Raw genomic sequence first — 27682 nt, 5'->3', positions numbered from 1 at the left:
ATTATTATTTTATGTGATTCATTTCTTCCTTGAGGGTTTTAACCAATTGCTATAAAAAGGTCATAAAAATTGCCTGTAAGATGAACTGGTAGAAATGGAACCTTTAACATTACAGGACCAATACTTCGGAAGTAAGTAACTTAGCTGCCAGAGGAATAACTTTGGAAATAGTGGTGAAATAGTCAGACACAGCCAGGAGACCCAGAATTCAACAGAATATTGTTTTAATGCTTAAGAATTGTATGATACTAGTAGATGGGAAGAATATAAACAAAGGAGCTTGAGTAACCAACTTTGTAAATGGAACCAATTACATAGTTCCCTTAAACGTGATTAAAATCTGCTAAACTTAACAGATAGAAAAGATTTGAAAGTTGAAGTGAAAACCTTAAGCACAAGTTTTTGGATTCTAACTTGAATAATTATGAACTTAAAAAATAAATTTCTGATTCATCTTTCCTGCACAAAAAATAAAAACACCATTGAGGTGATCTTCAAAGAATAATTTTCTTTTTCTTTTTTTTTTTTTGTAGAGACAGAGTCTCACTTTATGGCCCTCGGTAGAGTGCCATGGCATCACACAGCTCACAGCAACCTCCAACTCCTGGGCTTAAGCGATTCTCTTGCCTCAGCCTCCCAAGTAGCTGGGACTACAGGCGCCCGCCACAACGCCCAGCTATTTTTTGGTTGCAGTTCAGCCGGGGCCGGGTTTGAACCCGCCACCCTCAGTATATGGGGCCGGCGCCTTACCAACTGAGCCACAGGCGCCACCCCAAAGAATAATTTTCATTAAGTTAATAGAAGCAGATGCCAAAGAAGTTTTAAGGATCTAACCATTGTAGATTTAGAAAGAAAAATCCTAGCCCCGGATTTAGCTTTTGATCACTTATATGTGAAATAAAAATCATTTTAAAAGGTCACTAAGGAAATAGGTTAACAGCAAGGTTTTTGAGATTAAATTGTATTTATAATAAAAATTAATGTCAGGACATTGGATCATACTTTTATTAATCTTGGAGGCCCACTCAGAATATCATTTATGAGGACACCCACAGATAATAAGAAACTTGGATTCCCTGAAACGCCGCCCATGCGCAGGTGGACCACAAGGCAGTTTTTAGTTAAATAGCAACTACCGTATTTTTAAGCTGTTACAAACATAAATGTTTGTTCATTTCTAACTTCAGCTATTTACCAGTTGATTTATGTCCTAAAAGAGACAGACCTCCTGGTTTCATTAGGTTAATCTTGGTTTTCTTTTGAAGACTCAAATCAATGTAGTATATGAAGTGAAAACACAAGCAAGATGGGTACTGTGTTAATAATACTTAACCATTTGAGTAGCAAAGTGAGCAGACCGTGTGTTAGGAAATCCCCTGCCATTTATTTAGCTTTTCAGCCTTAAATTCTGGTAACTGTAATTGTGGAGGTACACTAGGTGCTAGGAACCTCATAATCACAAAATCTTAAGTGTTTATCCAAGTGGTTTTCCTAATTAAGGATAGATGAAAAAAGCACCCTTCCCCATCTTGTGACAATTCAATGGGATTGTCAAAAGTATTATCATCCTAGCAAGCAGATCTAATTGGTATTCAGCTTCAAAATAAAACAATTTAACCACCCCCCACACACACACAAAAAGTGGCCTGAAAACAAAACGTACTACCATTATGGCTGTTTAGCAAATCTTGCCTCTTAATGTTAACTATTTTAGTCCTGGTTGATCTCTCATTCAACAAGTGTGCTTTTCCTCTCACCTGTGAAGTGCCTATTACTCCACTACCATAACATCTATGTAATACACAATGCACTTATGTCCTTATTCACACCATGGATGTAACGCACTAAAATCTGTATTTTATGTGAGGGTTAGTTCCCTTCCAAATAGCCTCCCTAAGGGCAAGAATCATATTTCACCTGTGGCCTTCACCCTCAAGCTGGCACCTACGATAGTGCTTGACACAGTGAAGCTCTTCATTAATCTCTAGAAATCATCCAATAAAATTTTGTCACCAGGCTTTGTCCTAGTTCTCCACACTATAGGTTAACTCAATTTCATATAATTAACTTGTAGTACTGAGACTAAATCACATTAAAGTTTTACAAACATATGTTACAAATGTTAAATCCTAAGGAGCCTTCTTTTATTTATTAATTTAGTTGGTTAGAAGTAGTGGGTTTTTAAAAAATTTTATAAACTTCTCATAAATGAGAGCAATATATTGACCACTCTCTTTTTAAGTCAACTGGAAACCTGTTTACCAAGTAACCTTTTAAAATGAAGGTAGCTAACAGCAATATTTAGCAAAAGCTCGTCCCTAATACGCAAGCCCAGCCCAAACAATCAGATAAGGGAGGCAGGGGGGTTAACATCATCCACTGTGAAAAGTGTTATGCAGAAAGTGCTATAAACATAAACACGTGAGGCACAGAAAATCTTTATTGCCACAGGAAGCAAGTGCACTCGTCCCACCTCACCAACAGCTTAGAGAGTCACAAAAACGTAGACTTCACACAAAGAGTAACACAGACTAGGGCAGAAATGGTCCGTTGGACTATATTGGCTGTAATACTGAGGTAACCAATTGACCTTGTTCAGTGAAAATACCTCTAACAAAATGAAAAAAATCAACTAGGTATAACATCCAATTCATATATACAATTCAAATAAAAATATATATTATTTGCTTTAATGTATAGCAAGTTTAATACATTAGTGTTTACAAAATAAAAACTGTATTCTACTGAAGTTTTTCTTGTACTTCCCCCTTATAACTAAGCTTGAAAGACTGCAAAAGTATGATATGATACTTAAGGAAACTTATTTATGGATTTAAAGATGCAATTTGTGGGTCCACTAAAGATGGATAAATGTAAGTTGGAAGAAGATTGCATCTTTAAAAATTGTTGCTTATTAAAATCTACAAACTTGAACTGTAAGACACAATTAAAAAAAACCCACAAAATTTCTCAGAATAGATTAGAATACAGGAAACGTTTCATGAAACTACTAAGATACTAACCAGTGCTATGGCTAATATTAAAAACTGAACAGTCTATTTAAATTGTACTCATACTATTTCTACACACAGTAAACAATACAAATACGATAATCAACCTCAAGCTAGCAACAAAGTTGCAAGGTCCATAAGAAGTTTCTTCAGTGAGCAAAACGCTATGGTACAACTAAAACATTTAAGGGGAAAAAAGCCTTTTAATGGTATAAAAGTTGTTTACTGGTGTTTCTATTGTAAAGCTCTTCTACAAACCAACATGAAAAAGCAATTATATATGTGACAGTGATCTGAGACTACAGTGCAGACATCTCATCTAACATTTGGCTGACAAATCTTAGTATAACAGATTATGACTTAATATTTGTTAGGCAGTTTTGATCTAGAGCTGCACTGAAAACAAAAAATACGCATTCCATGTCAATACACTCTTCTTGGCAACATCTGGGTTTAGATCAATCTGTACGATGTAGATAAAGCTGTCAAATTATCTTCTCTTACACCAACAGAAAAGGTGTATATCGCAGATACTGTTATTTGTTTTTTTAACCACTATAGAGTCGGATGTGAAATTCTCTTAAGTACACACAAGTGTATTATTAACATTCAAGCACACCCCCACATATACATATACACACGGTCCAGTAATTAAATAGGGGGAATTAAAAACATACTGTCAAGATGAATTTAAAGAAAAAACTGCATTCACGATCTGTAAAGTGTACAAAAACGACATCCTAAAATAAATAACGAGGATAGGTGTCAACTCAACTTCAACAGAAATATGCTTGCAGATGTGGATGCAGGGATTGCCACAGGTGTGGTGGGTGAGTGGCAAGATATCCCCCAGTGAAAGCATGTAGACTCTCTGACTCTCAGATATAGAGAAGAATGGCTGGATATTTTATAAAACGGTACTTAATCTATTACAGTCCTTGTTAACAGGCACCATCTTTATCACATGTAGGGTTAATTTACCGTTTTAATCTATTTAACACACTCTGAAATATCAATATTTAAGTCAAGCCTCTTAACACATTGGTCCATTTTTTTTTAAGTTATCTGTCCAAGACACAGCTTCCTATCTTTAGAAACATCTAAGTAGCTATTAACACAATCTGAGTCAATCAGTTAAGAACTATTTTCTACTCTATTGCTCATCTTTTTAACTTTTTCCTCCAGTATTTATTATGTAAATGTGCACTGATAAGCAGATATTACATGAACAAATGCTACACATTTCCTGTTAAACAAAAAGCACTTTTATCAAATATTAAATCCACAATATTTTCCTTGGTTTAAATTGAGTATTTGCTCTCCATTTTTCCATCCTTATTGCAACCTTGCCAATAAGTACATCACTTAAGCTTTCTTTTTACGTAATTGCAGAGATTCTAAATTCTGACATAAATGTTTATGCTAAATACACAAAGTAGACAAAATTTCAAGTAAAATAAACTGTATTCATGTCTATTGGACCAAATGGGTCTCAACATCTAGATTTTACTTCTATAAATTACACAAATACATTGTACATTCTTAAATAGTGAGTGCTTACAATATTAATTTGTAAGACTTTCCACACAAATGACTTGCACAGGAATGTTAATGGATCAATATTTCAGTTACAGATTGCAACCCTCTTGGTTTTATTTTGTGCCCGTTGTTTTGTCTTCCTGGTTTCCACCGACTACTCTATTAGTCCTTATGCTTTGGCTATGAAATCTGTTTGAGCTGAATGAGGCAACACTGGTTATTAAGGCTTATTTCTATGATGGAGTATTATCCTTAAATCTGATGCCATTTCCAGAAAACAGTGAGAGAATCACAGCTATCTTGAATCTTCAGGCTCTGTTTTGATGACTTTCTTTTCTAAGGTAAAAGCTGAGTGAGGGTAGTCTTTTAAAATCCCAAGGCTCTCTGCATAAAAATGGAAATATAAAGTCTATTAATTTTTTTAAACCAATGAACTACAAAAATCAAAGTTACAAAACCCACCAAACTTCATAACAAATAATATCAATCATTCATGATTCTTCACTACCATATATACAATTTTTGGTTATAGAGTGAGGAGTAACAACTCAGATTTTTTTTTTTTTGTGGCTTTTGGCCGGGGCTATGTTTGAACCCGCCACCTCCGGCATGGGACCGGCGCCCTACTCCTTGAGCCACAGGCGCCGCCCTCAGATTTTTGATTTAAATTCTACCTCTGCTAATTACTAGCTGTACACATATCTGGGCAAGTTACACACCTCTGAGCATTAGGGTCTTCATCTATAAATTTGGATACTACTTATAATAAAGTGGCATGAAAGCAAAATAATGAAATGCACATAAAACACTTAGCATAGAGAGCATATAGATTTTTATTTAATGCTTGGTCCAACGTGATAAATAAAACAGAGTGCCTATACCCCAGCAACTCGAAGACTGAGGCAGGAGGAGGGCTCTGGCAGCTCAGGCAGGAGGATAACTCCATCTGAGTCCTGCCTGGGAAATAGTGAGACCCCTACAGCTAAAACAATTTTTTTATATTAGCTGGATGTGGTAGCTGCTTACTACTCACCCTGAGCTAATGTACACCTTCTCCAGGCACTTTCAGACCTTGTTTTAAACTCACGCATTTTGCACATTTTCAGTGTTGTTTTCCCAGCTGGCATTCAAACCAGGTCAGGATTTGTGCAAACCCCCTCCCCCGGCTTCCCCGACACAAAACACTACAGAATGACAAAACGTACCTTTATGTAAAGTACTAATCAGAGAGATACATAAGGGCAACCAAGTTCCTGAACTCATCCTAGAGAAAGTGTTACTGACCTCATTGCTGAATATCACTATGGTCACCTTCGAAGTACTCCCCTTGGCCACCTGGTGACCATAGGGATATTCAGCAATGAAGTATGTAGCATATTTTTCTAGGATGAGTTCCTCAATTTAATTTCAGACCTCATATAATGACAGTTCTGATGGCCATTCCAAAAAAAGAGTTCCAAAATTACTTTGAGAAGTGGACTAGGCTCTTGTGTCAGTGCATAGCTTCCCATGGGGAGTACCTCAAAAGTGACTGTGGGCAATGAGGCATACAGCACTTTTTCTAGGGTAAGTGCCAATATTTGTGTGCACATATACATACCTTACAATGATCCTATTATAGAAAGGTAACCAATACTAACAGCTCATCTGAAACTAGGTAGCTCAATGTATGAATTTATCCTCTCTAAATAGAAGGCCATTTTAAATTCTGCCTAAGAATAAGAAAAATAGCAGCTACCTTTTTATTGAATTCCTGGTGAGACGTACAGTTCATGTACATGGCCTTGTTTAATACTCATAACTATCTTAACGAAGTAGAAATTATTTTTATTTTATAGATAAAACAACTAAGGAACAGGGTAGTCAAGTAACTCAGTTAGGGTTAATCCAGTCAAACGTCAGTGCTAAGATCTGGACCGAGGTTTGTACTATATGAAACCCCTATTATTTCTACACATTAAAAAAAAAAAAAAAGGCATCCCTTTATTCTGTTCTACACAAAGCCCTAGCTCAACCATCTATTTCTATATAACAGATAAAACCCTAGCTCAACTAAAACTGTATAACAGAAATACAGGATGAGACATGTATGATCAATGTAATTGAAGTATTTCTTTTATTTTGTCTTTAAAGGAATATAAATTGGTAGAAAATGTTTTTGTTTATTTAAAAACTTTAAAGAACATATCTTTCCTTTAAAGAAAACTTTTAACTAAAGACTACTTTGTCCATTGACTTAATGATACAAATTTAGATCCATAATCTTCTCTGGCCTCATCTCCTTTCTCTATAAAGTCAGTGACCGATTAAGTGACTCACTTCAAGTTACTTTAACTGAAAGACTGAATGATACTAGACTCTTTCAATGGAGCTGATCTCTTACACTATTTAACTTTCCCTAACTTACTTTCTTTGGGTAAAAATGGTTAAACATCTTAACTGTAATAGTGAGCGGCTTATCTTGTTATAAAATTCAGTTGACTTCTGAAATGTGATTATCATGCCCAAAATGTATCTGCATGAAAATTTTAGACTTTGGTACAGAAGATTTTCTCAGTGTGAGAGCAAACGGTGAGTCCATCAATTTCAAGGATGGACTCCCTTTTCTGGCAGTAACAGAATTCAAACTTCATTCATGTTCTATAGCTTATCAAAATAATCTCAACCTTCATGAATTTTCCCTGTCATTCTTTGGAATACTAAGTTCTCAAAAAAGAATACTAAGTTCTCAAAAAAGACTGGCTAGTTAGTGTTATGGCAATCTACCATTTTCAAGGTGAGAAACACTGATGGTTGAGTATCCCTTATACAAAATGCTTGGGAGCAGAAATGCTTTGGATTTTTTAAATTTTGGAATATTTGCACTATCTGTATTTAATGGATTGGCATCTCAAATCTGAAAATCCAAAATCCAAAATGTTCTAGTGGGCATTTCCTTTGAGCATCATTTCAGTGCTTAAAAAGTTTTAGGTTATGGAGCATTTTGGATTTCAGATTTTCTGATTAGAGATATTCAGCCTATAGTAACAATGTTAGTAATGACATTTTCTGGTAGGGGGAGGGACAGTGGGAGTCAAAGAACAGAATCTAAAGATGCTTTTACTCAAGCATTACTCTCTAATCACATACCACATTCTCACCTGATGAGTGGGACTTTGTCTCACTTGAGTAAAGTCTGCTCAGCTCCCCATCCACCACAAAATGATGGGGTTGTCTGTTCTGTAAATTAGGCATTCGGAGATTCAATGGTCTTTCTCCTATTAAAAAGAAAAAATCCACAAAATATGAATAATATTAAAAACACAACATGCTTTTTATTAAAAGTAAGTTTTCAAAAACTGCCTGAACACTGTCCTTAGGAAAGGGGTGAGGAAAGTCAGCAGGCACTGAGAAGTTCAAATAATAGTTGGGAAAAAAATTTATACACCAAATCATATTCTGTCATAAACTGAATTATCCTGATATCACAAATTAATGTCATAAAATCTTTCATAATTGCCTTTGCTTCCTAACTGCTCAGGATAATTGGAGACATTAAATAAGACCTCACCTAAAAAGCTTCTGTCCTATTTTAAAAAGAAAGAACTTTCTTCTCCTCTAGTACTCCAATCTGCTGACATGGCTGGACAATGCTTATAAGATGAGAAGTGGTTTTTTATACACATATAGACATAATATATAAAAAGGCACTAAAAATTATTGTTTATCTTCAAACACTTATTACTATTTGAAACCAGAGGACATATTCAGACACTGTACGTCTCCCTCCACTACAGCGTAAGCGCCAAGTGAGCAGGGACTTGTCTGTTCACTGCTGCATCTTCAGTGCCCATGGGCACACTTGGAACACAGAAAACACTGAAGAAAAATCGATTGAATGAGTAAATAACAATGACTCAGCATTTTCTTCATGAGGACATGAAGTAATTTTCTGAATGTTAAAAATACTCATGAATCATCTAACTTTCGAAAAGTAAGAGTTATATTCTGTCATAATACTTTAGAAGCAGTTACCATATTCTCTCAACAACCAAATTTGTTATAAATCACCCAGACAAATCTGTTTTTGAAGTCTAAAAAAACATGAAGTTTTGGCCATTTTAAAAAGGATAAACATTTCCCATGGAATCTGCTTATCTGGGGAAAAAATGATCTGTATTGTTTATATCTCCCAATCTTACTCACTCATCCTTCATAAAATAATACCTTCATCACATGGGCAACTATTGTTTATAAGTAATGACGTTTAGAAAATACAATAATTAAAATTGCCAGAATGAATTCTTTCCCTTCTAGAGAGACAACTTAAAAATTAATTTTTATAAAGAACTTGTAATCTTAACTTGTCATAATTTAAAACTCAGCCATGTTTTCCAGTTTTGCTTTGAAGTACACGCAGCAGTGGCTCTAAAAGCACAGGACACTCTAAAGATGTACCTTGTCCATCTGAGTTATCAGAGGTCAAGCCATTAGGACTGTGCTCTTCTGAGTTCTGCCGGTACAGTCCCACAGACAGCCTTCTCTCGGCGCGCTGCAGTCTCTCATGGCCAGCTTGGGCGCAGAGGAACTCCATCTGCTTTGCCATCACCTTTTCAGGCTGCTAGCAAGTAAAGCAAAAATAAAATCAGTAACTAAAACAGTCTAGATTTTTTAATGGTTTAATGATGCCAATTTCAGATTCCAGCAAATATATTTAGTATTCATTAAAATTAGTTCACACTTCATGTGGTATACACGTTCCATAAATATGCATAGATGTCTATATCATCATGTTAATACATAAAATGCTGGATTTTGTACAAAAGAAAAAATGTTTCTTCTCAATCCTATAAAAAGTATTTCATTTCAGCTCAAAAGCAAAATAACCTGTTTTGTTTTCCAAGGTACTGAGTCCTTTAAAGGATTTTTTAAAAAGGAAATCTAAGAGCAACAGCAACATCTGCTATAAACTGCTTCTAACACATAGGGTGAAATCTTGGCATTTTTATTTTAGAATTTGGCACTACAGAGACTCTGATGACAGTATGTTTGGGGGAGAAAAGGTGTAAAACGGGTGTCTAGGAGAATAAGACAAACACACCTCCCACTAAAATTAAACAATGTAAATTATGCAGAAAAACATCAGTGCCAACCTTCATCATAAAATTGCAGTATTTCCCAACCAATCATAAAAAGACTTGTTTTAAAATGTACAATTAGCTAGCTGACATCAAAGTTTATTTCTAGATGTGTACTGCTCTAAGGTACTTTTTTGTGATATTCAAAGCAGTGTATTTACAATATTTTGCCATGGAGGTAATAGTCAAAATGCACAGACATAAATCACTACTATGCTACACAAAATAGTATATGAAATCTGCTATATAAAATTGCCTACAAAACATCCTGCTTCACAAAATTAAAAATCAATAGTATATTCTCACCATTGAGTTAAAGGAAAAAATGAAAATAAATAAAAAAACTAATCAATAGGTAGAATATCTAATTCATAGAGTAAACAGGACACTTACACTACTTTTCTGAATGCATGTAAACTAGATCAAAATTAACCATAACTTCATTTCATCTGAACTTGTTACTAATTAGTTGAAAATTTTTCAATAAGCAAAAACAAAACTTGGCAGTACTGTGACCAAAACCAAATTACTAGAGAGAAGCTCAATAGGAATGAAAATCTGTAGTACTTTCTAAAAGGTGATGTTTGTAGAAAGAAATTTTTAAAATGTTAATTTCAACATACACACATAACTAAATAACGGCAAAAGCACTTGAAACCATATGCTAATTTAACAAGTTTTCAATATATATGAATTTTAATGATTTAACAACGATTACAATGTTGACTATTAATATTTCATTGAGAAATACTACTATTTTTCTCAGAGACACTGCACACAGCCATAGTCAACAATGGCTGGTTTTGCTGATATCAAATTACTTAAGTTTACTTGACAATTTGTCTCAGTTCCTACATATCTGCAAAGAATAAATAAATAGCACTGTATCAGATTCTGTTCATAAACCAAATCAAGTCGTTACTGCTATCTTGTTGATACAGCTGTGGATCAGATGATGTCATAAAAACAACCAGAAATAAATTCCGTGCTCAGACCCTTAAAACTGAAACTAAGCAAAGTAGTCATTTATTTTTTAACCTACAGATACTATTAGGAAATAATAATTGGCAGTTTATGTTACCTGTGAACTAAGAGCTGCCAGTTCTTCACTCTTAGCTCTTGCCTGCTGGAAGAGTGTTTGCACGGAATCCTGGAAATCTGGAAACCCATCCTGTGGGTCAGAGAACAAGATCATTATATTTAGAGTTTGTAAATAATAAAATACAAGAAAACCACCTTCATCCCAGTAAATAATAAAATACAAGAAAACCACCTTCATCCCACTCCCTGAAGAATCATGATTAAGATTTTAATCAAAAAAACAATAGAACCTATTAAGACTATTGTGATGTTCAAATGAGAGAAAGCAAACGAGATAATGCCTGTACCAAGTAGTAACTACTAAGCAAGCATATCAATACATACTAACTTCGTGTTTTAAATAGGGTGTACGTGGGGGCACTATATTACTGTACAACACTTCAACTTAAATTACTTCCACTTCATACTTTATATGTATGCCACCTACTACTTGTTTCCATTTCTTTTTTCTTTGTCTGCTTATTGCTCCACAGGAACTTTATAACTACAAAACATCAGTGTAGCATGGTTACGGTAATTTTAGTAAAAGCTACTAAAGGACTCCTCACAGAAATTATCATTAACAATTCTAAAACATGTACATTTACTTTGAAACCAAAAGTTTGACAAAACGAGGGTGAATCATTGAAAGCCAAAGTTCTTAAAATATACAGAAAAAAAGATGTAATAATAAACTATTTTACCTTATTTGAGATAAAAAACAGTGGTTCAAAAAATTTCCATCAGATCTTCTAAAAAAATTATTTTTCCACTGCAGCTATGTTTTCAAATATTTTTTCTATCAAAATTCATTTCCTAAGTAATAATTAATTTGCTATTTTTAAAATTCAAAGTCATGAAATAAAATTAGTAGAGTCAAGAACAAATAAGATTCACATCTTGAGACAGTCTTATATAGCTTTATGGCAAGTCAACAAACAATCAGCACTTTTAAAGTCTTAATAGTCACCCTTCTAGGTCTCTATATTGGCTTATAGAAACAATCATCATATGACACAGAGTAAGATAAATGAACATTTTATCTTAGCCATTCCATTTTTCTTCTAAGAATTTATTTAGACCTAAAAATCTAACCTCTTTAGCAAACCCTCCTTTTTTTTTTTTTTATTTTCACATATACATGTGTTCATTAGCTTCCACTTTTCGCCTTCACAAAATTTAAACGGCTTAAAATTTAACAACAATAACAATGTTTAAGATAGGGACCAGAAACAAAAACCTCTCAAAGAACGAATGAAGACAAATACATTCAGAAAAGAAATCAGACAACTGCTGCAACGAAGTATTAAGCAATAATAATAGCAATGCAAAGAAAGTAACTTCACATTGTCAAATAAGAGTATGTCTATTACAGAATGCTTTGACTCTTAGGCTCAGTATGGAGTCATCAATTAACTTCTTCTTCTTATATTTTCCTAAAGTATCAAAGAATAGACAATATTTATAAGTAAAAATAAAAGATAATTTCAAAAAACAAATCATGCCAATATAGACAATGGAAAAAGAAGAAATACTTCAAAATCATTCTACTTAATCTGGATACACCTGATATTAAAATTGGAAAAAATATATTATTATAAAGGGGAAATTACAAACATAATTCATTTATAATGAGGATGTAGTATCCTGTATCCTAAACAACATGTTAACAAGTTGAAGTAAAAATTTATGTTTAAGTAATGTTCTTTAGTCAAAACCGAATCCAATTTTTGTGAGAATTAGTCACTATTTTCTTTCTTCTTCTTTTTTTTCTTTTCCTTACTCTCACTGCCTCCCTTTGTCTGCTAGCCCCTTCCCCCATGGCCCACCATGTCATTGTCATTAATTATCCTCATTTCAAAGTTGAATACATAGGATTCATACTTCACTATTCCTGTGATGCTTCATTAAGGACAATATGTTCCACCTCCATCCAGTTTAGTAAAAATGCTGCAAAATCTCCACTTTTTTAAATAGCTGAATAGTATTCCATGATGTACATATACCACTGCTTGCCAATCCATTCCTGGGTTGAAGGGCATTTAGGCTGTTTCCACATTTTACTGATTGTAAATTGGCCTGCAAATAAACAGTCTAGTACAAGTACCTGTATAATAAAAGATTTTTTTTCCTTCTGGATAGATGCCCAGTAATGGGAATGCAGGATCAAACGGGAGGTCTAGGTTGAGTTCTCTGAGGTTTCTTCGTATTTCTGTCCAAAAAGATTTGCAGTCTAACCAGCAGTGTAAAAGTGTTCCTTTCTCTCCACATCTGCGCCAGCATGTGCAGTTTTGAGATTTTATAATATAGGCCATTCTCGCTGGGGTTAGATGGTATCTCAGGGTAGTTTTAATTTGCATTTCTCTACTAATAAGGGATGATGAGCATTTTTTCATGTGTTTGCTGGCCATTCATGTCTTCTTTAGAGAAGGTTCTGTTCATCTCTCTTCCCCATTGATGTATGGGATTGTTGGTTTTTTTCTTGTGGATTAATCGAAGTTCTTTATAGATCCTAATTATTAAGCTTTGGTCTGATTCAAATATGCAAATATCCTTTCCCATTGAGTATGTTGTCTATTTGCTTTGCTTGTTGTCTCCTTGGCTGTACAGAAGCTTTTCAATTTAATTAAATCCCATTTGTTTATTGTTGCTGTTGTTGCAATTGCCATGGCAGTCTTCTTCATAAAGTCTTTCCCCAGGCTGATACCTTCCAGTGTTTTTCTTATTCTTTCTTTGAGGATTTTTATTGTTTCATGCCTTAAATTTAAGTCCTTTATCCATCTTGAATCAATTTTAGTGAGTGGAGAAAGGTGCGGGTCCAGTTTCAAACTTTTACATGTGGATATCCAATTCTTCCAGCACCATTTATTGAATACGGAGTCTTTCCCCCAGTGGATGTTCTTCTTAGGTTTATCAAAGATTAGGTGGCTGTAAGTTGCTGGTTTCATTTCCTGGTTTTCTGTTTGATTCCAAATGTCTATGTCTCTATTTTTGTGCCAGTACCACACTGTCTTGACCACTATGGCCTTGTAGTATAGCCTAAAATCTGGTATGGTGATACCCCCAGCTTTTTTTTTTTTTACTACTAAGTACTGCCTTAGCTATACGGGTTTTTTTCTGGTTCCATACAAAACACAGAATCATTTTTTCCAAGTCTTGAAAATAGGATGTTGGCATTTTAATAGGAATGGCATTGAATTGGTAAATTGCTCTGGGAAGTATAGACATTTTAACAATGTTGATTCTTCCCAGCCATAAGCATGGTATGTTCTTCCATTTGTTAAAGCCCTCTGCTATTTCCTTTCTTAAGTTTACATAATTTTCTTTATAAAGGTCCTTGTCCTTTTTTGTTAGGTATATTCCTAAGTATTTCATTTTCTTTGGGGCTATGGTGAAGGGAGTTGTGTTAACCTCTCATCTTGGCTATTGTTGGCATATACAAAAGCAACTGACTTCTGGACATTGATTTTATATCCTGAAACATTACTGTATTTTTTAATGACTTCCAAGAGTCTTGTGGTTGAGTCTTTAGGGTTCTTTAAGTATAAGATCATATCATCAGCAAAGAGGGAGAGTTTGACCTCCTCTGCTCCCATTTGGATGCCCTTTATTTTCTTGTCTTGTCTAATTGTATTGGCTAGAATGTCCGGCACTATGTTAAATAGTAATGGTGACAGAGGACAACCTTGTCTGGTTCCAGTTCTAAGAGGAAAAGCTTTCAGTTTTACTCCATTCAGTAAAATATTAGCTGTGGGTTTGTCATAGATAGCTTCGATCAGTTTAAGAAATGTGCCACCTATGCCTCCTCAGTGTTCTAATTAGAAAAGGATGCTGGATTTATTGAATGCTTTATCTGCATCTACTGAGAGGATCATATAGTCTTTGGTTTTACTTCTGTTGATATGGTGGATAATGTTTATACACTTGCATATGTTCAACCAGCCTTGCATCCCTGGGATGAAACCTACTTGATCATGATGTATAACTTTTTTGATAAGCTGTAATCTATTGGCTAAGATTTTGTTGAGAATTTTTGCAATCTATATTCATTAGTGAAATTGGTCCGAAATTCTCCTTTTTAGTTAGGTCTTTTCCTGGTTTTGGTATCAGGGTGATGTTTGCTTCATAGAACGTGTTGGGGAAGATTCCTTCCTCCTCAATCTTTTGAAATAGTTTCTGCAGTATAGGAATAAGCTCTTCTTTGAAGGTTTGATAAAATTCTGGTGTGAAGCCATCCAGACCAAGGCATTTTTTTGTTGGGAGATTTTTTATTGTTTCTTTGATCTCAGTGCTTGAAATTGGTCTGTTCAGGAGATCTATTTCATCTGGGCTAAGTTTATGGAGAGAGTGTGATTACAAATATTGATCCATTTCCTTCACATTGTCAAATTTCTGGGCATAAAGTTTCTGGTAGTATTCAGAGATAATCCCTTGTATCTCTGTGGCATCCGTTATTATATCCCCTTTATCATTTCTGATTGAGGTTACTAGAGATTTTACTTTTTTATTTCTAGTTAGACTGGCCAAAGGTTTACCTATTTTATTTTTTCAAAAAACCAACTCCTTGTTTCATTAATTTTCTCAATGATTCTTTTGTTTTTAATTTCATTTATCTCTGATTTAATTTTGGCTATTTCTTTTCTTCTGCTGGATTTAGGCTTACATTGTTCTTCTTTTTCCAGTTCCATCAGATGGCTTGTGAGTTTGTTGATATGCTTTCTGTTTTTCGAATGTAGGCTTCTAAAGCAATACGTTTTCCTCTCAGGACTGCTTTTGCTGTATCCCATAGGTTTTGGTAGCTTGTGTCTTCATTGTTGTTATGCTTAAGGACGTTAATGATTTCCTTTTTTTATTTCTTCCCACACCCAACTGTCATTCAGCATAAGGTTGTTTAACTTCCATGCCTTTGTGTGCGGTTGAACGTTTTTTGTTGGAGTTGAGTTCCACTTTCAGTGCCTTGTGATCTGAGAAGATGTGAGGTAGAATTTCAATTCTCTTGATTCTGTTGAGGTTTGTTTTGTCTCCTAGGATATGATCAATTTTGGAGAATGTTCCATGGGACGATGAGAAGAATGTATATTCTTTATCTTTGGGATGGAGTGTTCTATATATATCTATCAAGCACAGTTGTTCTAGGGTGTCATTTAAATCTCTGATATCTTTGTTTAATTTCTGTTTAGAGGATCTGTCCAGCTCTGAGAGAGGGATGTTAAAAATCCCCTGTTATTATGGTGTTATAGGATACCATATTGCTCAGACTAAGCAAGGTCTGTTTCAAGAATCCAGGAGCATTTAAATTTGGTATGTAAATATTTAAAATTGAAATGTCTTCTGATTGTAATTTTCCTTTGACCAATTCTAAGTGACCATCATTGTCTTTTCTGACTTTGGTTGCTTTAAATCCACATGTATCTGAAAATAAGATTGCAACCCCTCTTTTTTTCTGAATTCCGTTAGCCTGAAAAATTGACTGCCAACCCTTAACTCTGAGTTTTAATTTGTCTTTTGATATGAGGTGTGTTTCCTGCAGACAACAAATAGATGGCTTGTGTTTTTTAATCCACTCAACCAATCTATGCCTCTTCAGTGGGGAATTTAAGCCATTTGACATTTATTGAGATAATTGGTAAGTGTGGTAGCATTCTATTCAGCTTATTTTGTGAAAGTCCATTGCTTAATTTTGTCTTTTGCATCATTGTGGAAACTAGGTTCTGTCCTTTAATTTCTGGATGTTTACTTTGCTGAAGATCCATTGTGATGGTCAGTGTGTAGAACAGGTTGAAGTATTTCCTATAAAGCTGGTCTTGTTGTGGCGAATTTCCTCAATGTTTGCATATCAATAGAAGATTTGATTTCTCCATCAATTTTAAAGCTTACCTTAGCGGGATACAGAATTCTGCACTGAAAATTGTTTTGTTTAAGTAGGTTAAAGATAGACGACCATTGTCTTCTGGCTTGAAAAGTTTCATTAGAGAAGTCTACGTTCACCCTGATAGATTTGCCCCTGTAGGTCAGTTGGCGCTTACTCCTGGCAGCTTGCAAAATCTTTCTTTTGTCCTGACTTTAGATAGTTTTGTCACAATGTGCCCTGGAGTAGCCCCATTTGAGTTGAGGTGACCAGGGGATTGATATCCCTCTGAAAGGAGTATGTCAAAATCTTTGGTGATATTTGGGAAGTTTTCATTTATAATATTCTCTAGAATGGCTTCCATTCCTCTGGGGCATTCTTCTCCCCCCTCAGGGATACCTGTAACTCGTATATTTGAACACTTCATAGAGTCCCATAAGTCTGTCAGTGAACGTTCTGTTTTCTCTCTCTTCTTTTCTACCTCTTTAATTATCTGAGTTATCTCAAGAGCTTTATCCTCTACTTCTGAGATTCTTTCTTCTACATGATCTAATCTGTAGTTGATACTTTCTATTGCACCCTTAAGTTCCCTGACTGCTTCCATTCCTTCAGCTCTGCTATATCCTTTCTATATTCTTCATATCATTCATCTCTTATTTGATTCTGTTTTTGGATTTCCTTTCGTTATTTTCCACTTTCTCAACAATTTCCTTCATTGTTTTCATCATCTGTATTTTAAATTCCCCTTCTGTCATTTCTAACATTTCTTTATAGGAGGAATCCTCTGCTATAGCTACCTCACGATCCCTAGAAGGGGTTACTCTGAACTGGTATTTCATGTTGCCAGAATTTTTCTGATGATTCTTCTTTATGAGTGCTTTCTTGTATCTGTTTCCTTAGCCTAATTTTCCTTTCACTTCTTCTTGCTCTTTAAGTTACTGTGCCTCTGGCCTAAAGTTTTAATAAGTCCTTTTGGTACGGGACCAGAAGGATAAGATTGAAGAGAAAGAAGGGAAAAAAGATTTTAAACAGAAAGAAAAAAGAGAAAGAAGAGGGGGTGAATAAAAGGAAATATTGACAAGAAGAAGAAAGGTGTACTCAGCCCTACTATGAAACTAATTTATGGCTTTCATATGAAAGCTATAATGCAGTTATAACCTAAGAATATGGGGAAGGGGGAGAAGGAGGGGAGGGAGGGGGAAGAGTGGGCCAAGGGAGGGTGATTGGTGGGATTACACCTGCGGTGCATCTTACAAGGTTACATGTGAAACTTAGTAAATGTAGAATATAAATGTCTTAACGCAATAGCTAAGAAAATGCCAGGAAGGCTATGTTAACCAGGGTGATGAAAATGTGTCAAACTATTTATAAAACCAGCGTATGGTGCCCATGATCGCATTAAGGTACACAGCTATGATTTAATAATAAAAAAGAAAAAAGAAGAAAGGCACCGAAAGAAGGAAACAAGAGTAATATAGGTGTATAGTAGGGTACTATGACCCAACCTTAAAAAACTCCAATCTCTGGGGGTGCTGGGATGGGTGGTTCCCTTGAGGTCAACAGCTCTTTGCCAGCCGGATCAGATACAGTACCCCACCTCCACCAGGTATAGAGGGAGAGACAAGGAATACTATACATCAAAACAAGCAAAAACACATACAGGATAAAACTGGGGGTGCGGGGGGGAGAATAACAGGGGCAGAAGCACTGGCAAAAATGAAATTCTAATTGTTAAAGAAGGCAAAAATGGAAGACTGCATTCAAACTGGAATAGTGGGAAAAAAGGGAGAAAAAAAGAGCAAAAAGGAAAAAAAAAAGTCAAGGAAAAATGTTGAAATTAAGAAGAAGAAAATAAAAACAAAGAAATAAAAAATATCAAAAACAAAACCAAAAACCAAATAACCAAACAGTATATATATCCTGCTGAATATTGTCTGGGCAACAGGTGATCTTCAGAGGTATGAGATGTTGATACAGATGTTCAAGAGGCCTCTGCTGGCCTCTCGGACCCTGCAGGTTTAGGAAGCCAAATGCCTCTTCAACCCACTTAAAAGACACTCCAAACTATAAACCTTGGCCAAGCAGAAGCTTTCCAAGGAGAGCACTTATCACTGGGATCTCTCCTGGCGTGGCTGCCCACTTATCTTGTGCGCCAAATCCAGACTCCCTCTAGGCCGTAGAAGGCCGAGGTTGTTAATCTGCCAAACACTTGGATCTCTGCACTGCCCCAACGTCTCAGTCCCCGCCTTGGGGAGCTCAGTCACTAAATTACTTGGCCAAGGTCTCCCGGCCGATCCCTGCACTGCAACATGCAGGGGCAGCTAAGGATATTAGCTCCCATCCGGCTCAGCAGCTCAGTCCGGGGCCCCCAGACAACGCACAACATCATCCACACACCCGCCCAAGATCTCCCAAGGCAGTTCAATCGAGTGCCAGTGCCGAAGTCCAAAAAACCAAAACAGCCCACAGGTAAAGCTTTTCCTGCTTACAGTCTCGCTGTTGCTATGGTTACAGCTGTGGGCAGCCTCCAACTGAACAAACACACCCACCACTTGCCAGTTTTCCACCACTTCTGTCCTCCTCGTGGGGTCCAGAAGTCTCTCACTGACTGCCTGTGTCACCAAAGGGAAGCCTCTGAGCAAAACCCACTGGCCAGAGATGCCTGGAGTCTTCTCTCCCCACTCTCACTGCACTTGGCTGCATAGAAGCTGCTACTTGGCTGCCATCTTAGTTCGGTCTCTGAACCCTCCTTTACATTCTGAAGTACAATGAGGTATGCCAGAAGACTCAGAGCACCAACACCAGCAGCTATAATTTTTCAAGAGCCTACAATGTGTTAGTCCCTATGTTTTATATGTTATGCACATTATCTCATTTAATCCTCACCACAAACAATGCTGGGTTTCCTTTATTTCACAGTTACAGCCACTGGCTTCAAAACCTATGTTCAATCCACAAATTCCTCGAGTTAACACCTTTATGGCACAATGATAAATGCAGGCATAAGCTGTTCTTCATAAGCTAACATGGTTTTAGCTCTATGACTTACACCGAGTTCAAAACTCAATTCTGCTTATTTGCTGTGATAGTGGGGAGATTATTTCACCTTTCTTTCCTCTTCTATAAAATGAGGATAACAAGAGTACTTGCTAACTTATAGAATCTTTTTAAGGAAGCAAAAAATTCATGAAAAATGTTTAGCACAGCGCATTGTACAAAAGAATTACTCAGTAATGTTTGTAACTGTTATATTACGTTCACCCCAAAAGCCACCAGATCTAATCAGAGTAAGGTAGATCATCTGTAAGTGACTTCCTATATCTCTATGATACCGAGGGTGGGAGGGAGAGAAAAATTCACTTCCTTCAATAGTGTAGACATCTTAGAAAATAGGGACCTAGATATAACCAGCCATACAATATTGAGTGTATTGACTGGAAATCTAGCAACAAAAATGAATTATTGCCTAGCTGGTTCATCCACTGTATTCAATACAGGCATACAGTGCAAACAGGATAGGCATGCCTCCTGCCCTCCTGACAAACACAGGCTGGAGAGGGACATGGACCAAGATGCACAGCACAACAGAGGGCACTATAGCAGAGAAGGCTTCCCAGAGGGCATGATGCCTAGCCTGAGGCTTAAAGGGAAAGAACTCTCTAGGAAGAGGGCAGCTTATACAAAGGCCTGAAGGCAAAAGAGGAAGACACACTGTAGAAGCTAAAAGTACTTAATATAGTTAAAATAGGGAACTCATTGAGAAAGAGAGAGTGGTGATAAAGTTGGACATGGAGGACCAGATTCTATCAGACCCTGTAAATTATGTTAAGAATTTTAGATTTTATCTTTAACACAAAGAGAAGCCATTGAAGGTCTCAGGGAAGAGACTGATCAGATCTGCATTTTAGAAAGCCCAACCCGAATGCTGTGGGTCAATGTATAAGGGTCTAGGATGGTGACAGGGAGACTGCTTAGAGGGCTGTGCTGAAGACGAGGATCAGCGGCCCACCCCTGGGCAGTGGCAGACACAACAGAGAAATAAGGCAACTAGGAGTGACATTCACTAGAAGGAGGAACTTCTAGTGACATTCATTAGAAGAAGGAACTCTTGAGCAGGAGGTTTGCGAGGGGCTGGAGAGTTGATAAATTTAGTTGGGGACATGTTGAGCTCATTTGCCAGTGAGAGACCTTCCACTAGGTAGATAAGCCAGGTAACAAGAGCCCTGAGTTTGGAACTTGGCGTGGAATCAGGGCTAGAGACCAAGATCAGAAAGTTATCAGAATCCCCAGGAGCCACATCTCAATACTGTTTCCGAAGGAGCTTACAGAAGGAGAAAGGAATGATCTAGTCATGTTAGGAACCAGATGTGTAACCTCAGGCAAAAAAGTTAATCTCACTGTTTCCAGTGTTTCAAATGTCTAAATGGGGATTATGCCACCTGTTCTGTCTGCCCAGTAGAGATCTGTGGGCATTAAATGAAGTAACACAAATTGGTAAATCTTGGGAAAGTACACACTACCATACAAATAACATGATGGCACCACTGTCAGGATTATTAAACCACATGAATGACTACTGAAAAGCTGGAAGGGAAATTTCTAACTCTACATGTGAAAGTTTTTGAAAAATGGATAATTATCCATTATTAATAAAGAGCCTATAATAAGTAATAAATAACAACGTCTAAAATCACCAGTGATCTCTCTGCACCTGAATACATTAGTCATTTTCTCCCACAGTCTTGACAGCTCATCGTGGATGGGAAACTATAGGATTGAGTAGCTTTTACTTCATGTCTTACCAAGTAAAATTTAAGGTACCAAAAAATATATCTTAGAAATAAAAGGGAGAATATTTCCATGAAAGTTGTTTGGTACAGAACTTTTGTTTCCCAGGCTCCAGCTGCATCATGCTGTGAGAAATCTATTCCCGTGTCATATTTTTGGCTGCTGCCATTAATCACAGCATTTCCGTGCTGATGAGACTCTGGATTTGAGCACTGAGAAAATAAGATACAATGTGGGATGCTGTTCATGACCTAAATAAATTACTCTTATCCATTGGTCTCCACCCCCATTCCTCCTCATCCTTCCTGCTGAACACTAGCAAGTTGGTGTAAAGCCGCTGCTTAGCCGTCTCTAAATGACTTCTTACAGCAGATGTTCTCAGCCCCACATGTGCATTTTCTTTTTTTCTACTCACACGTTTTGTATGAATAGCATATTATAATGCTTCTGTTTTTCTGATCCAGAGGGAAGAGTCTATGCCAAACTAGACCAGCCTTCTTTTCAACAAGCTTAGTAACAGCGTAGGTGGATATTCTGACCTACCACTACCCCCACACTGCTAGAACCACTAGCAGATGTTTCCTCCAGGTCTTTTCTTCAAGCCCAATTCTCCAACTTCCTGGGCTCTATTAACAAACCTCATTTCTTTCATCCTGTTATCTCTGACTGCTCTGCACCCCCAACTCCCACAGGGTCAAGAATGTTGTCACCTCTCATCTCTGCCTGGTATACAGTAATTTCAGCAAATGAAGAAAACACAGGTGAGACATGAACACTCACAGTGTCTTTAGTCAGCGGCCACCCAGAGCCCTGAGATGGGGAGCTTTCCATACTGTTCCTCCTTTCTAAGATGCTGCTTATAACACTGGAGTTAATGGCAGAGTTTTTTCCTGGAACTCAATGTATTCTTAATGAAAAAGAAAAGATAGAGCAGCGTCTGTGGCTCGGTAGGTAGGGCACCGGCCCCATATACCAAGGGTGGCAGGTTCAAACCCAGCCATGGCCAAACTACAACAAAAAATAGCCGGGTGTTGTGGCAGGCGCCTATAGTTCCGGCTGCTCGGGAGGCTTAAGCAAGAGAATCCCTGCTTCATCTGCTACCATGCTCAGTGGAGGTTGGTGTGAGCTGTGACGCCACAGCACTCTCCCGAGGGAGATAAAGTGAGACTCTGTCTCTAAAAAAAAAAAAAGAAAAGATAATAACCGAATTCATCTCTAACTGATATATTAAAAAATTTAGAAGACAAGAGAGCAGGGACTTTGGCTCTTGATTTTTCAACTCCCTAAACAAGCTGTCAAGGTATTCTAAATACACTGGTCATAGGTAGGATACTAGAAATCAACTAATTTTTCTTGATATACTCTGTTTATTTTCCCAATGCACCATTTTTACTCATTCTACACAATTAGCCTATCAAATGGTAATCTCTTATATTTAAATATTTTGAAATTTACATTGTTAAATTTTCCACTCAAAAATTATTAATTACTGGATAAACTTTCTTGGATCATAACACAGTTTCTGCTGCTATCTGCCAATTTCAAAGACTACCAGTCTTGTGCACATTTTGCCCTTCATACGAACATCCTAGTAGGAGGAAAGGTATAATGACAATAGTGTTTTCTCACATCTACGGTACTTTGTGAATGAATGTTCATTAGCACCCGAGAGGATAGTATAGCTTTGCCGTTTAGGTGTCAGAAGCAGACTGGAAGCCCTGCCACTGAGCCTTTGTGGGTCTCTCCTTGGCTGTAAAATGGAAATCATGAAGCCTCTATATAGGCCAGGCAAGACTATCTGTGATAAGCTAAGCAGGGACTAATACATAAAATATTAGTATTAATCAATAAAAAGCAGACGTTTCACAATTGCCTCAGGACTACAAGATTTGAGATCTCTGATGAAAATGAACAGTAAGAATAAATGTAATCCATTTTCATTTCAGTTGAAAGTGGATTCACACAGATGATTATATTCTAATTATATTCCAGGTGGGCAGGAGAAATACTCCCAAACCTCATTTACTAAAAATAAGAAATACTTATTCACCCAGTCTGGGCAGGAGAAATACTCCCAAACCTCATTTACTAACTTGTAGAGTTGAAGAGGTGCTTTCCCTAGAGGTTTCATTTCAAATGGTCTGTAATACTCAATATATACCGATAACAAAAGATGAATACAAGTCACAACTGAGTACCCCTTGTAACTGCAGAAATCAAACATGACTTGAATATTACAACTTTAATACAGTTCTTTCCTTTCTTGAAATGTATATATGCTTTTTTGACAGCCCATGTATTTAAAGAAACAAAAAGGTCCTATCTAATGCTATAACCCAATACTCTGGGGTTTCAAATAAGAAACTCAAACACTGTAACTGAATATAAGAAACAATTTGCTGAAATTTCATATCAGGGCCCTTGATCAGATCTGACTTATTAATACAGCCTAATAAGAAACAACTACAGCTCAAATAGCCTATGACATTCATGATCACAAATTTCAAAGCCCAATAGTAGTCTACTGAACAAACCTATAAAAACAGACAAGTGGGGATTAAATGTGAGAGCAGCTTAAATCATGATCACACTGAGGGCCAATGATGAAAACATAAGTGGAAGTATTACCAGCCTAGCACCTGGCTACTTGTCCTGACCACTGTGTAGGTTTTGTACCTTCTTTCCTTTAAGCCCTCCAATGGCACATGCCTCCTTAGCAGTTTCTATGTTCACTTGCCTTCCTTTTCAGTGGCAGTAAGTCACTTAATGAAAATCCACAAGGATCTTCTGTTAACCTGTTGGCTGGCAGTGCAATATGACAAAACCATGCCACTAATTAGGCAATCTTTCGTTGTAGCTTTTCACATAATTTCAAAAAATTTTTTGAATGGTACTGAGGCTAACCATCTTACTATATGCTCACTAACCATAACGTTACTACAGAGCTAACAGTCAGGTAGATTATAAACACAAGCACAATGTTTTAAAAAATGTACCCCTTTTTAGATAAAATACTTCTTTGAGAACCACTGCTTTGATTCAAAAATCAAAGATGCTTATGTATAGCCATGCTATTTCATCCAAAAGATATTAAGTGCCTATTAAGCAGAAGACACTGTTATAAGCTCTGAGTAGTAAATATACAGATAATAGCCCTATTTTCTTTTAATAAGGTACACTGATAATAAATTTAAAACAAATACAGTAGAATCTCCATTCTTGACCACTTCCTTAAGTTGACTCAATTTTCCTAAACTGGGCATTCACCACAGGTATTCAATGGAAGTTATTTATCTTGACCTCCTCTGTATGTTGACCAGTTTGTTACAGTCCCTTGAGTGGTTCACGGAGGTTCTACCACGTATAATAGTTTCAGATAGAAAAGTTATGAAAACAGAACAAACCAGGAGAATGAGCCCAAGTATGACCCTAAAGGGAGAGGGTACCTCTTTAGAAAGGGAAGCAGAGATCAGGGAAACTCTGCTGGGGTCTGAAGCCATCAGATGTATAAGTCTAGGCAGAGGGAACAGTGAGTGCTGAGGCACAATTGAGTTTGGCGTGTTCTAGGAACAGAAAGTTGGCCAGTGTAGGGAGAACACAGTAAGAACACTGAGTATCGTAGCAGATGAAGCAGGAGATGCAAGCTGAAGTGAGGTCATATAAGGTCTTAGATGACCTGAGGAAAATGCTTAAATTTTATTTTAGGTACAATGGAAAGCAACTGGAAAGACTTAATCAAGAAAGGGCCAGGCGCGGTGGCTCATGCCTGTAATCCTAGCACTCTGGGAGGCTGAAGCGGGTGGATTGCTTGAGCTCCGGAGTTTGAGACCAGCCTGAGCAAGAGTGAGACCCTGTCTCTACTAACAATAGAAAAACTGAGACAAGAAGATTGCTTGCGCCTGCAAGTTTGAAGTTTCTGTGAACTATGATGCCATCGCACTCTATCAAGGGTGACAAAGTAAGATTCTGTCTCAAAAAATAAATAAAAATAAAAAATAAAGAAAGAGGGCGGCACCTGTGGCTCAGTCGGTAAGGCGCCGGCCCCATATACCGAGGGTGGCGGGTTCAAACCTGGCCCCGGCCAAACTGCAACCAAAAAATAGCCGGGCGTTGTGGCGGGCACCTATAGTCCCAGCTACTCGGGAGGCTGAGGCAAGAGAATCACTTAGGCCCAGGAGTTGGAGGTTGCTGTGAGCTGTGTGACGCCACGGCACTCGACCGAGGGCCATAAAGTGAGACTCTGTCTCTACAAAAAAAAAAAAAAAGAAAGAAAGAAAGAGATTTGGGTTTTTACAGCATAACTCAACTTTGGGTATGAATAAAGGATTATTGCCATACACATTGATACTAAGTATTATTTGATGAAGAAAATGTAGAGCAGTCAAACATAACTTATTTGTTTTAAAAATGGGATGGCCAAGAGAACATGATTTCCATCCCCTATGAGGAAAACAAAGAAAGGAAGGAGCCAACTGACTTCAGATTTCCACTTTGCTGCGGACTAGGTATTTTGAATCCAAATTAAGGAATATTAGTTCTGAAACCATTCTACAGTTCTGAAAACCCTAAGAAAAGTACATTTTTCTTACTCAACTCCCACTTTATCAATTTCATGTCTAAAATCAGAACAGCCTCAACCATGACTCTATAAAGGTTTTAGTTACAATAAAGTCTCTAATTTATTAGTATTATTATTAAATTATTATTTTCCTTAGACAGTCAATATAAAGAAACTGAAAGTCAGCTCCTCTGCATGTATTTGGTAAGACGACTAGTGATATAAATAGGATTATTAAAAGAATAGCTTATCCAATTAAGAGTTTTAAATCTGTCCAGGCACACTAGCTTATGTTCGTAATCCCAGCACTGTGGGAGGCTGAGGCAGGAGGATTGCTTGAGCTCAGGAGTTCGAGACTTGTCTGAGCTAGAGTGAGATCCCAACTAGACAAAAAAAAAAAAAAAAAAAAACCAAACCAGCTGGGTGCAAAGGCGAGCACCTGTAATACCAGCAACTCTGGAGGCTAAGACAGCAGGATGCCCACAGCCTGGGTCTGAGGCTGTAGTGAGCTATGATGATGCCACTGCATTCTGCTCAGAGCATAGGTAAGACTTTGTCTCAACAAAAACAACAACAATAAAAAAGTAAGAAACTCCAATCTGCAAATCAACTTTTGATAAATTGACTGGACATCAATCTAGTCATCACAGTTTCCTTTTAAGAATTTCTTTAGTCAGCTAACTGAAATTACCACAATACTATACTTTAACAAAATTCTATAATTTTTAAGATTCTACATTTCATTTTTTTTTTTTTATAGAGACAGTCTCACTTTATGGCCCTTGGTAGTGTGCCATGGCCTCACACAGCTCACAGCAACCTCCAACTCCTGGGCTTAAGCGGTTCTCTTGCCTCAGCCTCCCAAGCAGCTGGGACTACATGCGCCCGCCACAACGCCCGGCTATTTTTTGGTTGCAGTTTGGCCGGGGCCGGGTTTGAACCCGCCACCCTCAGTATATGGGGCCGGCGCCTTAACGATACATTTCATTTTTTACTAGTTTATGGGACTCTCTTCTTTTTTTTGTCTGAATAATATTTTATTTTTAATGATCTTAAAAAAGCAGACATTCTTCAGATAAGAAAATGTAATATATCACCATACCTCCACTTTAATTCTCTTTGGGGATAATTCATCTCTTTCTCCACATTTTGACCTAAAGGAAAGGGGAGAAAAAAGAAAAACTTGAGGAAGAAACAAATTTTATTCCAAAGGCAATCCTATCAATAACCTTCCACCAAAACATATAGCCTGAAACCAACACCAAAAATGACAAATTCATAATAAACATAAAATAGTCAAAAAGAGATTTTTTCATCATTTTCAAATTAACATTAGGGGACTATGTAGATAAACTTATACATTTTGAAAGGCTACTATCTAAGAACTCCCCACACAGCACTCAATAAATATTTAACAGTTATCACATAATGAAAATGAAAAAAATCAGGGAGGACATCCCTTTATAATTCAGTAGAAACAACTGATAAAATGACTAAAATGATCATTTAAGATGAATGCTTAAGCCTACATGAGATTAAAATTCATTTTATCCATCTATCAAAACTACAAATGTTTCTACCCTTAACCCAGAAATATCACTGCTGGGCATCTATCCCAGAGGTACCTGCACATATAAGAAAGACCAATCCATCAATTCTAAGGCACCTAATTATTTCACTATGCAATACTACTGCCAATTAACTACAACAAGCCATCAACTGTAAGTTATACATCAATATA

The 27682-nt window shown here is 36.8% G+C and overlaps 1 protein-coding gene across 5 annotated transcripts in view; it reads right to left on the bottom strand.

Annotated features, from left to right (window-relative positions):
- Positions 1 to 2421: 2421 nt before the first annotated feature.
- NAB1 (NGFI-A binding protein 1) overlaps positions 2422 to 27682 on the bottom strand; it is a 63300-nt gene continuing 38039 nt past the window's right edge. For 4 of the 5 annotated variants that reach the window (XM_053597306.1, XM_053597310.1, XM_053597307.1 and 1 more), the window contains 5 exons: positions 27044 to 27095; positions 10749 to 10838; positions 8988 to 9150; positions 7691 to 7807; positions 2422 to 4934 (listed from right to left, as the gene is read on the bottom strand). In XM_053597306.1, coding sequence (XP_053453281.1) covers positions 4846 to 4934; positions 7691 to 7807; positions 8988 to 9150; positions 10749 to 10838; positions 27044 to 27095 — 511 coding nt within the window. In that variant the 3' untranslated portion in view covers positions 2422 to 4845. The remainder of the gene's footprint in view (positions 4935 to 7690; positions 7808 to 8987; positions 9151 to 10748; positions 10839 to 27043; positions 27096 to 27682) is intronic. The other variant, XM_053597308.1, reaches the window with a different exon arrangement.

This window comes from Nycticebus coucang, chromosome 7 (assembly GCF_027406575.1).
Source record: "Nycticebus coucang isolate mNycCou1 chromosome 7, mNycCou1.pri, whole genome shotgun sequence".
In the NCBI taxonomy this organism is placed as follows: Eukaryota; Metazoa; Chordata; class Mammalia; order Primates; family Lorisidae; genus Nycticebus; species Nycticebus coucang.
Note: the sequence above shows the minus strand (reverse complement) of the source record. Positions and strands in the feature narration are given on the sequence as shown.